Consider the following 15645-nt stretch of genomic DNA (forward strand, 5'->3'; position numbering starts at 1 on the left):
TATAGGTAGCATAAAGTTGGATTTTTTTTTTTAACTAGACTTTATTTTTGAGAACAGTTTTAGGTTCACAGCAAAGTTAAGCAGGAAGTACATTTATCAGCTGCCCACCTACCTTTACCCGACAGCCTCACCCGCCAACATCCTGCTCCAGAGTATTATGTTGTTCCGGTCAATGAACCTACCCTGACATATGATCAAAGTCCATAGTTTACATTAGGGTTCACTCTTGGTGTTGTATATTCTGTGGGTTTGGACAGATGTATAATGACATGTATCCACCATTATAATATCATGCAGGGTAGTTTACTGCCCTGAAAATCCTCTGTGTGCCACCTTCAACTGTCCTCCTCTCTAATCCCTGACAACCACTGGGCTTTTTACTGTCTCCAAAATTTACCTTTTCCAGAATGTCATATATTTGGCTTTTTAAACTTACTTATATTCACTTAAGGTCCCTCCTTTTCTTTTCATGGCTTGATAGCGCATTTCTTTTTAGCACTGAATAATATTCCATTGTCTAGATGTACCACTGTTTCCCTATTCACCCACTGAAGGACATTTTGGTTGCTTCCAAGTTTTAGCAATTTATGTAATAAAACGGCTATAAACACTCATGTGTAGGTTTTCGTGTGGATATAATTTTTCAAGTCATTTTGGGATGACACCAAGCAGCGTGATTGATTGCTGATCGCATGGTAACTTATGTAAGAAACTGCCAAAGTAGACTTGTACCACTTTGCATTCTCAATAGCAATGAATGAGTTCTGTTATTCCACATCCTCATTAGTGTTGTGTTTTGTATTTTCATCATTCTAATAATTTGTAGAGTTACCGCGTTTCCCCGAAAATAAGACCTAGCCGGACAATCAGATCTAATGGGTCTTTTGGAGCAAAAATTATTATAAGACCCAGTCTTATATAAGACCGAGTCTTATTTTACTATAGAAGTATATAATATATACTTACTATATAAAATAAGACCTGGTCTTATATAAGACCCGTAAAATAAGACCGGCTGTTATATTAATTTTTGCTCCAAAAGACACATTAGAGCTAATTGTCTGGATAGGTCTTATTTTCGGGGAAACACGGTATCTCACTGTTGTTTTAGATGCAATTCCCTAATGATCTATAATACTGAATATTTTACAGGTGGTGGGCCCATTGCTGTAGCACATGTTGAAAAGATTATCTTTGCTCCTTTGTCAAAGATCAGTTGGCTATTTGTGTGAGTTGGAGTTTATATAGTTTTAACTAGTCTTCCTTTTAATTGAAATTTTCAGTCCATTTCCTTTCAAATAATTTTTGATATGGGCTTAAGTCTTAAGGCCACTTTGCTGTTTGCTTTCTAATTGTCCCATTTTCTTCCCCCTCCCCCATATTCCTCCTTTTCTGCCTTCTTCTGGGTTAAATGTGTCTAATTCCTCGTTTTTATGATATACTTACCTTTTTAGTGGTTTGTCTGTTGTTTTTAAAAATCTTTTTCACCCCGTTTTTCAGAGTACATATATCAATGGGTTTCTGTTCAGATTCACTAATCCTTTCTTCTGTAATGTCTAATAGCCCATACAATGAGTTTTTCGTTTTAGTATGAGTTTATACTGAGATTTGTTTTTACAATTTCTATTTCTCTAAGAGATTGTTCACACATTATAATCCTTTATGTCTTTGAATATATTTAAATACCTGCTTTAAAGTTCTGTGAATTACCAAATGCTAGATCATTTTGGGGTTTGTTTCTAGTAACTGATAGTCGTTTATTTTTTCCTTGATCATACAAGACATTTTCCTGCTTCTTTGCATGGTTAGTAAATTTTTATTGTATGATGGACATTGTGAAGAATACAAAGGGTACTGAATTTTATTCTTTGGTAGAATGGGACTATTTGTTTGAACTTAGTCTGGTATGGCCCATGGGCTGGCTGCATGTTTTTGTAAATGAAGTTTTATTAGAACATAGCGACTGATCATTTGTTTACATATTGTCTCTTGCTGCTTCTGTGGAGCTGAGTGACACAGATCATACAGCTCACAAACCTAAATTATATACCATGTGGCCCTTTAAGAAAAGTTGGCCACCCCCTGCCAGTGGACTCCTGACACCTAAGGTGTCATGTTTCTGGAGCAGTAGCCAAATGCCTGAAGTGTTCAGTGAGGCCTCTCCACTTGGGATGTTTGGAACTGCAAAGACTCCCCAGCCCTAATGGCTGGTGTCACCGTTCGCTTCTAAGTGCAGCGCAGGAGTCTTGCTCGCATCTTTTTCCTGCACGTGCACACTCCAGCCCCCAGACAAGTATGCTCCATGGGACTGCCTCCCTCCCCACAGCTCCCTTTTCTCACGAACTCTGTTTCATAAATTCCTTCTGCGTCAGCAACCCTACCTCTGCCTCTTCAGCTCAGAACTGCCACTCTGCTTGGGCTCACCTTCCCCATGATAACACTGGCACATGCCCCCCAGGCAGAAACTCAGGATGGTCATTTGTGGCATTTAGCATCCTGTGGCTCCCTTCTCTTGGGGATCAGGCCTGGGCTGTCTGTTGTGCGATGCCTGGAAATACCTGCTGTGAATGAAAAAAAGAGTTCTATGGAAAGTAACCTCACAGGGTAAGCTGGTCATAAATTCCTATTGGGCAGTCATGCCCCAGGCACTTAACTTCTTTAGTAAAAGGTTCATCTTTGCCTTAAGCAAGCCCTGTCCACTGTTTCTGTGCATCTAGGTTAACGTACCTTTGAAATGCCCCTGCCTTCTAAAGCATGCAAGACGTCATCCAATCCCCACCTTGCTTTCTCCCACCCTCATATAATCTTATTTTCCATCCTTAATTTCAAATGCATAAAAGAAACTGCAAAACTGTTATGCTCCAGAGCATTTTAGATCTTGCTCCCTGGCATAGGTTCAGTTTGGCTCAAATCAATGCTTATAAAAATTCTCCACAGGTTTGGACGTTTCTTACAACAACACTGCCCACGTTTGTTTTGTCCAGGCTTAAAGTTGTTCAGTGAGAGCAAATCTGGCACTACTTTGTTATGATAAACCTTTTGCAAAATCAAAGATCCTAGAAAAGATTCCATTCATGGCCTTTTATCTATCTGACACTCACTCAGTTTTCTACATAATCGTTTTCAGGTTGGCTGTGTTCAATTCCCACGGTCATCCCTCATAGTACAAAACAGATAGTACGTAAGTTGTTACACGTTGGAGATGCACAACCAGGAGCGTTCTCGTCTTCAAGGAGTTCAGTCTAGTAAACCAGACAAACATCACACTCATCCCTTTTCCCATAATTTCTGGAGCGTGAAGTAGGGCATACAGAACGAGGTAATTCAAATCCCCATATCATCCTTATTAGTGGTAGAGGTGGCGAACAAATGCAGTGTTATAGGAGAAATTGGGTAGAATTTACAGAAATCTAAAAAATGTATCATAGCAATAAGACTTGGGCAAAGGTCACCTTTCCTGGACTTATTTACCTACAAACTAGTAAAAAATGAATTAAATGCATGCTAGTTTTTACCTTCCTAAGGTTTCAGAAATAAATCAACTGAGTTTTATCTTATGAATTTTTAGAGCTGTGTCTTTGGCTCCAAAACTAAGATACATAACCGGTGACCCTAACTTCATTCATAGAGACGTTGCCAAGCTTTCTTACAGCCGAAGGCCCCTCCAGTTAAGGTGCTTTGTATTGTTCTAGTTAGTTTACCCTTAAGTTCTATCTTAACACCTAGTTGGGTAGCTTAGAAGGCACATCACAAACACTGCAGCCTACTTATCTTGAGAGAGAAATGTCCATACTGTGGATAATTTTTATGATTTTGTTTGAGCCAAAGCTGACAGTTGCCAGGAAGCAAGATCTAAAATGCTCTAGAGGATAATAGGCACAGTGTTCCAGGGGCACTTCTGAAGCACTGCAGTTACTCGTACAAATAGAGGTATTAATCCTTAAAACCTCAATTTCTAATGAAAACTAAGAAGTAAGCAATCAGCATTCTTTAGCTTGGCAGATTTATGAAGACATTTTATAACCAATAGATACATTTCATAGACATCAAAGCCAATTATGAGTATGGACTGATTTTGTAAAACCCAGGCAAAATAAAGCAACAAACTTAAGTTAGCTTTTATTTACTAAGGATTAATCTTAGATCACGTGAACTTAAAAAGTATTTGAATTAGTTTCTGTACCTCTGAGAACTTTAGAACACCCAATCCTTACAAATGCTTGCCTTTAAATTCATTGTAACAATACCATCCAGAGGTAGAAAACTATCTCACATTTATAACATACGTAGACAGACAGACACAGACAACAGTTGGAGCCAAATTTTGTTTTGAAGGCCTTTTACAATTTATGTCCTTGACACATCAAGCTCCAAATGACCTCCCTCCCCCTTTCAAAATAAGGAGAGCCACTTTTAATACCTCAAAGAACTGGGTTGAAACCTAAATGATATCATAGGTGGATCCATTTATCTAAATAGCTTTCTTTGGTAATTCTTTTACATGGTTTCACTTTAACTTAGGGGAGAAGGCCTTTTTAAGTTCTGAGACAGTCTCTAATAGTTTTTTTTCTTTTTCCATTCATACTGCCTAATTTTATAGCTGGCTTTTTCTAACTGTGCGCAGAAATATTAATTTAGAAATATCAAAGGAGCCTCATCTCAGCCCCCTTAGTATTAATGGGAGGCTGACTACCCTGGGGCTTGTCAGTGGCCTCAGAGGCACAATTTCCCGTTAATTATGAAATCTTCAGAGTCTGAACAGACTGCTAGGGAAACCAACTTTATATGTACGTGTGCACGTCTCCACACAAGCCCAGTGAAGTGTATACCCCTATATACATTTCTGCTTCACGCCTTAGAGGAAATGCTCCTCACGCAACCCCCCCCAAAATTCTTAAGTCACCTAAGAATACTCAAGCAAGGGCCAGAGAGCGCTTACCAGGTCTCATCAGAACAGTGACGCTTCCCAGGGCCCCCCTCTCCAGGTGAACCCAATGTCAGGTGCCCTGCCTGTCTCCCCAGGGCTCCCGCAGGCTTCTCAGGAATCGGCTGCGTTGCCACACTGGATGCCTCATGGTGCCCATGTGGATTTGCGGATCTACCACAACTATCATCACCCAGCAAACTGGCTATTTGGGTTGGGAAGCGAGTGTCCTTCCTCTTTCAGAGCTAAGGAGAGTTCAGTCTATCCTTTAACCAACAAAGGTTTTGTTCAGACTCTCAATAAGCAATCCAATTAAAAAACTGAAATTAGAAACCTATTTTCCTTTCCCTGGATTATCTCAATCCTTAATCCTCTGTGAGGATTTTCTAAGAACAGCTCAAATAAAGTCATGGCTTGCTACTTAAAGCAAGGAGACCCGGAATTCCAAGAGAAACTCACCCATTCACCCGATGCAAAGCGGGGAGCTGATGAGGCACAGAGGGCCCCTGCTGGTACCTAGCACCTGGTCCAGGTCTGCAGGGTGGACTGGGTGGGCTCCGGAATCCTGCTGTATGATGCCAGGTAAATGTTGACATAAAAAACGTCCAAACCTGTAAGAACTTTTGTTAAGAGTTTATCTGACCTAAAATTGACAATTACCGGGGAGCAAGATCTAAAATATTCCAGAGGATAATAGTTTGCAGTTTCTTTTGTGCATTTGAAATTAAGGAGGGAATGTACGGAAGATTACACAAAGGTGGAAAGAAGCAAGGCGGTGACTGGATTACAAGATTATGTGCTCTCTTAAGGGTGGTCACACCTTTGAAGGGTATTTCAAAGGTGTGCTAACCCAGATGCACAAGAACAATGGGCAAGGCTGGCTTAAACACCTGTCAGTAAAGAAGATCTACGCCTGGGCGTGACCACCGTCCTTAGCAGGCCAGTTAGGAACTCATGATTTATTACAGCACCTCTTTTCATCCACATATCAACCAAAAGAATGAGATATTTAGGCTGAGAAGCCTTAACCTCATTTTAAATTAACCTGAACTATTCACAGGGAATCTCTAATTCAGAAGAAAAAGAGGTGGCTCTGCCACATCTAACGTGCGTTGCCTAGAGCTGTGGGCACTAGTTTTAGGCCATCACTCTGTCCCACTCTGAGTTGTAAGCATCTGACCAGGGGACACACCCTGACTGTAATAACAGCCCAAGATATATAGGTTCCTGAGGTTTGAAGCAGGAGCAAATTCGGATACGCTTATTTCCCTTAACAGTACAGGTCAGAGGTTGGCAAAAGTTTTCTGTAAAGGGCCAGATGGTAAATATTTGAGGCTTTCAAGCCATGGTCTGTCACAACTGCTCAGTTCTGCCAGTTGAAGCCTGAAAGCAGCCATAGATGCTAGGTAAACAAATGAGCAAGGCTATCTTCTAACAAACTATTTATAAAACAGGCAGCTAGAATTTGGCCCAAAGACTATAGAATTTGCTGACCCCTGGTGAACATAAATAAATCTAAGCTTGCAAAAGTTTAACCGTGTTTTCAGTTTTATAAAATTTTCAAGGCCTTAAAAAAATGTTTTTCTATTTTATAAATTGCCGTTTCTATGGAGTAATTATCTTTTTTTCTATTGATAAGATAAAGCTATAGTCCACGTGATCAACGTGGTAAAAAGGACTGTTTCTGCATGCCACCTAATCATACAGCATTTTGTGTTCTATACCTTCAAAATGAAACTTTTCTTGTCTTGACAGATAAACACTTCATGTGAAGAGTGGTGACGGGGGCATTGAGTTCTGAAGCGGCCCGGAGTGGAAAAGCACGGGTCAGTTACCACGGGGACAGATGTTTGGTGTTTTCCAAAGATGCTGAAGTAGTCTTTGCCACTCACTGCTGTGCTGCGCTCGGTCGAAGCTCTTCCTAACATGGGCTGCATGAAGTCAAAGCAAACGTTCCCATTTCCTACTACAATTGAGAGTGACAACCGGCATGCAAGTGCAGAAAGCTTCATGTCAGGAGAGAGAGTGCCTCCGAGGACGCCTTCTCCAGTTAGCAAAGAGGAGGCGAAGGAATCCTCAGGGTCTGAAACTGTCGTCTGCGAATTTGCACACCGCCTGTCCCAGGAAATCTTGAGTGACGCCTTGCAGCAGTGGGCAGAAAACAACATCAAGTACTGTGACATCCCATTCATTGAGAGTGAGGGGTAGAATGATGGCACTTTCTTGAACTGTGGCTCTAGTTGGTGCTAATTTAAATACAGGAAGCAAAAGCAAAAAGTGGTGCGATTAAATACAAATGACTCCATCTGAATGTAAAAATAAGTCTATGATAATATCAAGAGTGTAGGAATACCTAAAATGAAATGTGTTTTAAGCAGTTCTATGGTAACAGCAATTTCTATCTGCTTGGTCTTGGATTTTAGTCCTTTAAAGGATTAAACACAGGTCCTGTGGCACCATCCTAATCAGCTGTATGTCACACCACTTTCTTGAGACAGTATAGCATCACCAAAGAAATAAAAATGAAAAAGTGCCCTAAGTTTCCAAATGGTTTAAAGACCTTCCTTTAATATAACTATTTAATTTATACCAACCTCCCCACCCCCAAGATATAAAAAGGATTTTTTCTTGAAATGCCTTGGCAATGAATGGCACTCAAGCCAGATTAACAGTGAGTGGGTCTTGTTTGTCAAAACCATGTATGTCAAGAATCCCTATTTAACACAAATGATCAAGCATTAGAAAGCAACCCAAGTAGAAGAGGTCCACCTTGAACCGTCCTTAGTAAAATAGTTATGCTTTTCATCCTCAAACGTAAGTATCACCTTGAACCTCAGGGCCCTAACTGACCACAGCTATTATTGGATGACTCAGATTTTGTGTAAATTTCACAAGATAATTTACAGAATTATGGCATTAATGTTTATTGCACTGAATTAAGCCCAGTGATATCACTATACAAGAAAACAAGTTTGGGTACCTTTTATAAACAGAAGCCCCAGTTGGCAAGGTAGGAAGCAGAACCTGGTCACAGCGCTGAAAGCACATTAAGCTTTACTGTCTCACAGATGCAGAGGGTTGGTATATGGGACTCTTTCCCATTTTTTTATTGACTAGTGGGGCAGTCACCAAATCACTGTGGGACCAGATTATGAATGAAAATTCAGTGTTGTATTACAAAAGATCAAACACTTTTGTAAATTGCCGTTTCTATGGAGTAATTATCTTTTTTTTCTATTGATAAGATAAAGCTATAGTCACCTCACATTTACTCCAAAAACAGTACTTACGTATTTTTTTTTTATGGTAACAATGCCCAGAGGGCATTTACAGCCATATACTATACTATTTTTTATAAATTAGGCTGCCTTTTTTGGAAGCTTGGTTTTAAAGAATTAGTACTATTTGAGATCAATGGTGACAAAAAAATGGGGAGAGAGGGAAGAAGATACTAAGACATAACTTGTAGGAAAATTGGGACTGAGTCTCTCGAATTATCTTTTCATGAAGATTTGCTACACATTGAGTTTAACTGGAAAGGGAATTATTTAAGCCCATGTGCGTTAGATCCTTTTAAGATACACAGACCCTTGTCATTAAAATCTAAAGGAAGGCAGAGAAAGGCTTGTGACCACTTTACTGAGATAAATACGTATTTGGCCTTTTAAGCCGGCAGAAATGCTATATCTAATTTTAACAATCATACTTTGAAATCCACAAATAGTGAATTCTCCAACTTACAAGGTCCAAGAAACATCTTTGAAGTGAGTGATGTGCCATCTTTCTGTTGTCTTTGGATACCTGGTCATTCAACTTGCATTTTGCCTAGTCCCAGGATTTGTACTGTCCTATTGTACTTGCCATCTTAACTCATAAAATAGAAAACCCACACCCATTTATACAAGGAAATATATGTTATAAGTCCTAAGGCTGAGAACAGAAAGTTTCCTAAAACTGCAAAACATATTTCCAGCTCATGAAGAAAAATTTAGGTTTTTGAGTATTTATAGTGACTCAGACAAAAGCTTAGATGTTGCCATTTTTCATTCATTTTATATCTCACATCAGGACATTTGCTACAAAGTCATTTGCTGAAAGATAAAATTAGGTATATAAGATAAGGCAAAGCCATATAAAAGCAGCACATGATATGAAAATTTTCAGCACACATATGGACATAGACTCCTGGGTTTTGGTTATAGCTGAATGTTTTAACCTCAGGTTCCTCCTGTGCCCTGGGCCCGTTCCCAGGGGTGTAACAGGGATGCCCGCCAGAACCATATGTAGCTACACGTCTAAATTCTGTTGCCACCCTGACACTAAGGCAGTCCAGCTGGGTCGCTGAACACCACCCCCTCGCTCCTGAATCATTTTAACAGAGTATGTATCCTGTGACATACAGACACCTGTCTGGAAATGGGCAGGAGCTGCAAGGCTGGCACAGTGTCAGTGGATAAACCAAGTTGGGGGCAGGCAGGAGAAAGAGCTGGATAAAGAATCTGTACTCCATGTGGTAGTTACCCAGATGTAGTTTGGCCTTGATGACAAGGTAGAGAAGGACATTTTTGGCAGGATAATTCAGCTTCTTTCATACCTTCATACTTAAATATTGAATTGACTTCATTTTAAAGGTCCTGTATGAATAATAAAAGAGTAGAAGGACTACTTGAGAGAGGAGACATAAAACAGAAGACAAAGAATTATTAGCTACTGGAAAGGGAAACATTTGTTCCAACATACATCACAAACACAAATGAAATATGCATATATGACCAAATCGTGAGGGAAAGGACCGTGAGGAAAATAGCACAAGAAACAGCACGAGTGCAAACCCGATCAGAAGACGCACTGCAAAAACAAGTTTCCAACTTAGGGAAAGGACGCAGGAGCAAGTTCCTTTCTGTACCACGCTGACACACACCCAACCACTGCGTCTGTCCCCTCAACATCAACCAGGAGAGGGGCCGAGGAGCCACCAGCAGGACAGAGAACCTGCAGGTGACAACGGTAGAAGCAGTTTATTAGAGGAAACGGGCCAAGGGCCAATTCCTCACTTAACGAAGCCTCAGATCACCTCACCGTGTGCTCTCCCCGCTCAGGGTCGCTTGTGCACAATACCTTTCAGTTGTAGGCCTGTGCTAGGAGCTCTCTCTCCACTTTCAGTTGCCTTACCAGTTAGTTCTCTGCAAACTACCTATGGTTGTTATTAGCACTTAAAGCACAATTTTGAAGGGGATAAAAATGATGTTAATCCCAAATGCATAATTTGTGTCAAACTGCCTTATTAGTATTAAAAATAGACACACTGAATGAACAAAACGTGGTACTCGTATCCTCAGAATCATTGACACTTTATGAAATGGAGGGAACTATACTTTTGTATTATATGGTTTTAGAAATCAAAAGTTAGAGACACATTATAAATAATGTCAAGGAACAGTAATTTAAAAACACTTCTAACAAATACAATGTTTGCTTAATCATAATGCCCTCACCTTGTATTTGTGTGGCCACATAGGACATACCTGGTTTGGAGCATTGGGCACAAGCTCAGACGCTCTCCCTGTATCTTACTTTGCAAAGTTCAAGTTTTGTTAACAGATTCTCTTCCCTGTAAGACTTAGCTATGAAAGGGTATATTTTTCCCAAATATTTTTGTGAAAATACTTTTTTTATAACTGTACAGTAAAAGTCTAGTTGCAACTAGCTATGAGTTCTTATTTAATTGAAGTAAGCAAATGCTTTTCAACAGTGTGTACTTTCAAATCTTTTAACATGAAGGACTTAACATTTTCTGCATTTCTAACAAATATAAAGTGAATAAAAATTCATTTATGCGAGTAATTTCTTCAATCATTCAGTTCCAATATAGGAACTTTAAGAATATAAATGTAAACATGTCCATTATCATGGCATCTTTATTCCCAATCTGTTTCTAAATTTTTGGGAAGAAAAGTCCTTCATGTTTAATATATTAAGAACAAAACCTAAAGCAATGCCTTCTGGACTACAATTCCTCATCCATGAAAAGGTACAGGATATAATCTTTGATGTTGTTTCCAGTGCTGCCACTTTTTGTCTTATAAACCTTATGTTCTCTTAGTTTCTGAGGGAAGGAGAAACTCTACAAGTTAAAAAATAAATGAGAAACTGACCTTTAACTTAAAAATTATTCTTACCTTGACTTTGACGTCCCAAGTCTAGAACACCTTGCAGTTTCTTGCCTACCTCAAAAAAACCTTATTTTAAAGACACAAACCATTCAATTAAAATAAACAGATGACTATAATGTGAAAAAAAACACCTTAAGTTATCAGTCAACAGTACCAATTATTGAAGGTATTTCGACTTTAAACGAAAAGTCCTTTTGTCCTCCTGATATGAACTGTGTAAGGACAAATAACTGTTATCACACAAAAGTTTGATGTAAATTGCAGAAAGCAGAGTGTCTGTTAGAGATTGGAATTTCCTAATTCTTCATTCTGCCAGATTAGCAAATATTGCAAACAATAAGAAATAGTGCTTTTACTTTCACCACAGGAAGGGACTGGGGTTAACTTTAAGAAAGGCCAAGGCCTTTTCATAAAAACCTCTTCTCTTTGCCTGAAATTAATGTTATGAAACAAACACTTCTGTTATAGTAACTCATAATTATTTCAAAATAGATTTATATACGGAGAATATTCTATGAAGCATGAACACAATATCCAAAAAATTTTCAGGGTTTTTATTTTTTTATAATCTATACATAATTGTATTTAATCAACATATAAACCACTACCCAAAGCCAAAACATGAAGTTCCCATTTTAATTAGATATACTAACTCAAGAATCTCTCAAGGCCTTCAAATTTCCCATCTTCTAAAACAGGGGTTGGCAAACTTTTTCTGGAAGGACCACATAGTAAATATTTCAGGCTTTGCAGGCCTTACAATCTCTGTTGCAACTACTCAAAACAGCCATAAGTAATACAGAAATAGATGAGTACAGCTGTGTCCCAATAAAGCTTCATTTATAGACACTGATACTTGAATTTCATGTAATTTTTCACATGTCATGAAATACTAGTCTTTGATTTCTTTCTCCAACCATTTAAAAACGCAGAAAGCATTCTCTGCTGGTGGGATATATGAAAAACAGGCAGCAGACCAGATGTGGGCCATGTGCCGTACGTAGTTTGCCGACCCCTGCTCCAAAATAATACCTTCAACATCCAGTCACTTCAAAATTTCAAATCATTGCTTCCCAGAGATTTAAAGTAATTATTCAAATCTTCATCAGTAACTTCTTTTAGATCAGCTGGTTTCCACTTTGGACTCTGGTCTTTATCTATTAAAACTGTCAAGTGAAGACATAAGAAATGTTAGTTCACTTCTTTCTGGTATTACAAGATTTTAATTAACTGAATTGACAGAAACTATCTTTTACTAGGCGTATTTTTCTATAGCACATTTATTCTTTTTCTACAAAGTTTGAAGTTTTGTATGTGTTTCATTTTTCTTATAAATTCAGCCCGCACAGCGTTGGGACGGATAGCAATGCCCTGATGACGGCCATGTGGTTACTTTCTAACCTGCAAAGCCTAATGTCGCTTGCTTGAATCCCGCCCACTGAACTAATGCAGTGGCTTAAGGCTCAGTTAGGACTCTTTCCTTCTTCAAACAAAACTGTAAATGAAATCTCCCTGCTATAAAACAGCTAAAACTAAAGTTGGTGTGGTTTAAAGGGAAGGCAGGAGAAGGTGGAGGGCCCAGATCTGCCTTCTAAGCGTCTCCACAGTGATATGAGAGGAAAATCACTTAGGGTAGAGGAAAAGGAACTTTATACATAATTAAATGTGGATACTGCCATTTTGCTGAGCCCTGTAGATAACACAGCTCTGAATTAAAATACCAGACCGCCTTCAGGTTATCATGAGAAACCCATTTTCTCTTATTTCAGTGTAGTCATCATTTAGTGTGGTATCCCCACAGGACTGTGAGTATGAGGCAATCTGCAAGCTCTCCTTTAACACGTGAGGGTCATGGCCATTTCCTGGCTGTGACAATATACTATTTATACAAACGCTGCCATGTGGGAAACTGGGGGAGGGTACACAGGACCTATCTGTATTATTTCTGACAACTGCACAGGAATCTACAATTATCTCAAACAATTTTTTGTTTAAAGGGAAGGGGGCTGTATTTAGTATGGTAGGGAATTTCAAGCATGCTTAAAATGTGTGTAATTCTGGTGAAGCATGAAAATATTTAAACATACAAACGCTACAGTGAACCTAAAAGACCGCATTTAGCATTAAAAGGCTAAATAATTAAAGAAGTGATCTGGGGAACAAGGAAGCAGGCAGCCTCAGGAGGTGGGGGAGCGGGCAGGGGGCTTTATGAATAATTAAATGTGGATACTGGAGGTTTTTAAGTCTGGCTGCCTAACTTTGGGATTCTGGTATCATCAGATCATGTTGTAATATACTGAACACTGAGGCTGTAATCCCTGCCAACTTTGAAAGTTTTACATTCCCTGGACAAAATAAAAACAACTCTGGAGATTTCTACAAGAATCTCTTCCCTTTTAAGCCCTCTGGCCAGTGCTACCATATCTACCTCCTTGACCGTCCACTGAAGGGCGAAAGGGAAGAGAATAGTAATAAACTCTGGTGCTATTTTATTTCAAACTAACACAAACTTTTACCTAGCAGAGATAATGGCAACTTCTTGCCATGCAGACAGCTCAGGTTTTTCAGGTCTCATGAGGCACCCACTGAAGTTCCATTTGGTAGCTCTGTAGGGCTGCTAAAATAATCCATTTTTATTTTCTTCTATAACTAGAAAGAAGTCTGTTCTAGATGTTAATAGTAAGAATTTCTGGCAACCATTTCCCTAATTTGCTTTGTTTATTTTACCTAATTTACTAATATGGTTTATAATTAGGAAATTGTAGCAACATTTTGGTTACGCAAGAACACCAGTTTTCCCCAGAATAGAACGCTTTCTGAATAAAAAGGTTGTGCGGAAAGATGAGGCAACACACTTTCTCTTCATTAAAAAGTAGCTTGATAAGCACCTGCGTTATAAATCAGAACTTCATGCCGCTTGGTTTCAATTCTTTCCTTAAAATAACTGACAGTTTATCTAAAAACAATACTATTTTTTTTTTTTTTAAGTTTAAGAAGGGCTGCTGTAAACATATAATGAATTCTTGAGCAACATAACCGAAGTACCACACAGGTCCTTCTAAAACCGTAAGTCTGGCCTCTGATCCACATGCTGGGAATTAATGGGGAAAATGCATATTTTACTTGGTTTCTGTAAAACATTGTTCTCTCCTCTGACTCAACTCCATGTGTCCTCTGAAAGGATTTGAACCCACTGCTGATTTCTGATATTATGTCATGCCATAAATTAAGAGAATTCTACAGCAGTGACCAGTGTTTATCAAAGTTTAAAGCTCAGAGAACATAACCTTTATTCAGATTAAGTATACCTAGAGTCTGATCAATAAAAAAATATAAGAAAATTAGATATGCAAAATACATGCAGAGGGAAAGAACTCATACAACAGAAATAACAGCTCTTATTTATAGGGATATGGGCATATACATAAAAGAAATTACTGCAAATTTGCTAGGAATATTTAAAAAAAACACTTCACTTGCCTTTTCTAAGTATACTACCTTTGAAGACAAGCAAAAATAAAAATTAATAAAAACATTAGCAGACATTACTAATAAGGTCATGGTTTTTCTCAAGGTCAGTGTTTACCTGCTCAGGTACAGGCGAGGGGGTGGATGAGGGTCTGACGCTGCTGGGATTACGCCAGGCCAGAACGAAGGAGACAGGAAGGGTAGGGGACGTGAGGGCTTCTTGCAAGGAAATAAATGTACCTTTCAAGGGCGTCAGCAGCAGAGCGAGTTACAAGCTCATGCTACACGTAGCAGAGGCAATCCACATGAAAGTAGGAGCAGGATTATGACTCTTACGTATAACTTAGGGAGCAGTGACCAGGTTATTTGATTTTTTTAAACAATATTGGTTTCAAAGACTTATCTTCCCTTATATGGCAATTAGTAGTATTTCGTTTTTTTAAATCTTGCCAATTTTATAGAAGTCTAATTTTCACTAATTAAACAACTATCATATTTAACAGTGTATGCTCACAAAACCTATTTCCATAATAGCCAGCAAGAAAACAAGTATCACTTACCTGCCCTAACGCCTTCGTGAAAGTCGTGTCCTCCCTGAAAGAAAATTGAGATGAAATGGGGCATCCTTATTCCTGAGGACCTCTCTCTAAAGTGGGTGCACTTTTGCCTCCCACTCCCATGGCCACAAGCTCCGCCATGACACCAGACACTGGACCCACTCTGAAAACCCACTCTCCTATCTTTATTTGCTCAAGTATCTCCACTGCGGCAAGCCCAGCATTTTACTGAGCTCCACTGATCCTATGGCTTTCTCACCATTTGTTCTGGCTTCACTTTGATCTTCATGCAGCCCAGTTTCCCCAGTCCATTAATATGGTCACTTTTCCCTAAAAATGTCCTCATCTCCCTCAAAACCTTTCCTCCCTTTATTCGGTCTTTGCAAAATCGCAGCCCCAGTGGAGCCCTACCAGTTACCTCTGCCTGCATTTGAGCAGTTAAATCTTTGCTGCAGAAAAATCATACAAGTGTGACTTGTTTCACTTCCAATTCATGATCACGGATCTCAAACGTTTGGAAAAT

General features: G+C 39.1%; 2 protein-coding genes across 4 annotated transcripts in view; one reads left to right on the forward strand and one right to left on the reverse strand.

The window, feature by feature from the left end:
- Positions 1-10764, forward strand: part of AKAP19 (A-kinase anchoring protein 19) — a 24852-nt gene extending 14088 nt beyond the window's left edge. For both annotated transcript variants that reach the window (XM_074339415.2, XM_019740715.3), the window contains exon 2: positions 6680-10764. In XM_074339415.2, the coding sequence (XP_074195516.1) occupies positions 6851-7132 (282 nt within the window). In that variant the 5' untranslated portion in view covers positions 6680-6850 and the 3' untranslated portion in view covers positions 7133-10764. The remainder of the gene's footprint in view (positions 1-6679) is intronic.
- An 872-nt stretch (positions 10765-11636) lies between these two features.
- The window catches only part of HIBCH (3-hydroxyisobutyryl-CoA hydrolase), a 75707-nt gene continuing 71698 nt past the window's right edge, over positions 11637-15645 (reverse strand). For both annotated transcript variants that reach the window (XM_088793802.1, XM_019740711.3), the window contains 2 exons: positions 15126-15159; positions 11637-12263 (listed from right to left, as the gene is read on the reverse strand). In XM_088793802.1, coding sequence (XP_088649928.1) covers positions 12148-12263; positions 15126-15159 — 150 coding nt within the window. In that variant the 3' untranslated portion in view covers positions 11637-12147. The remainder of the gene's footprint in view (positions 12264-15125; positions 15160-15645) is intronic.

The sequence above is a fragment of the Rhinolophus sinicus genome, chromosome 17 (assembly GCF_057876585.1).
Source record: "Rhinolophus sinicus isolate RSI-liver-muscle chromosome 17, RSI-T2T, whole genome shotgun sequence".
NCBI classification, from domain to species: Eukaryota; Metazoa; Chordata; class Mammalia; order Chiroptera; family Rhinolophidae; genus Rhinolophus; species Rhinolophus sinicus.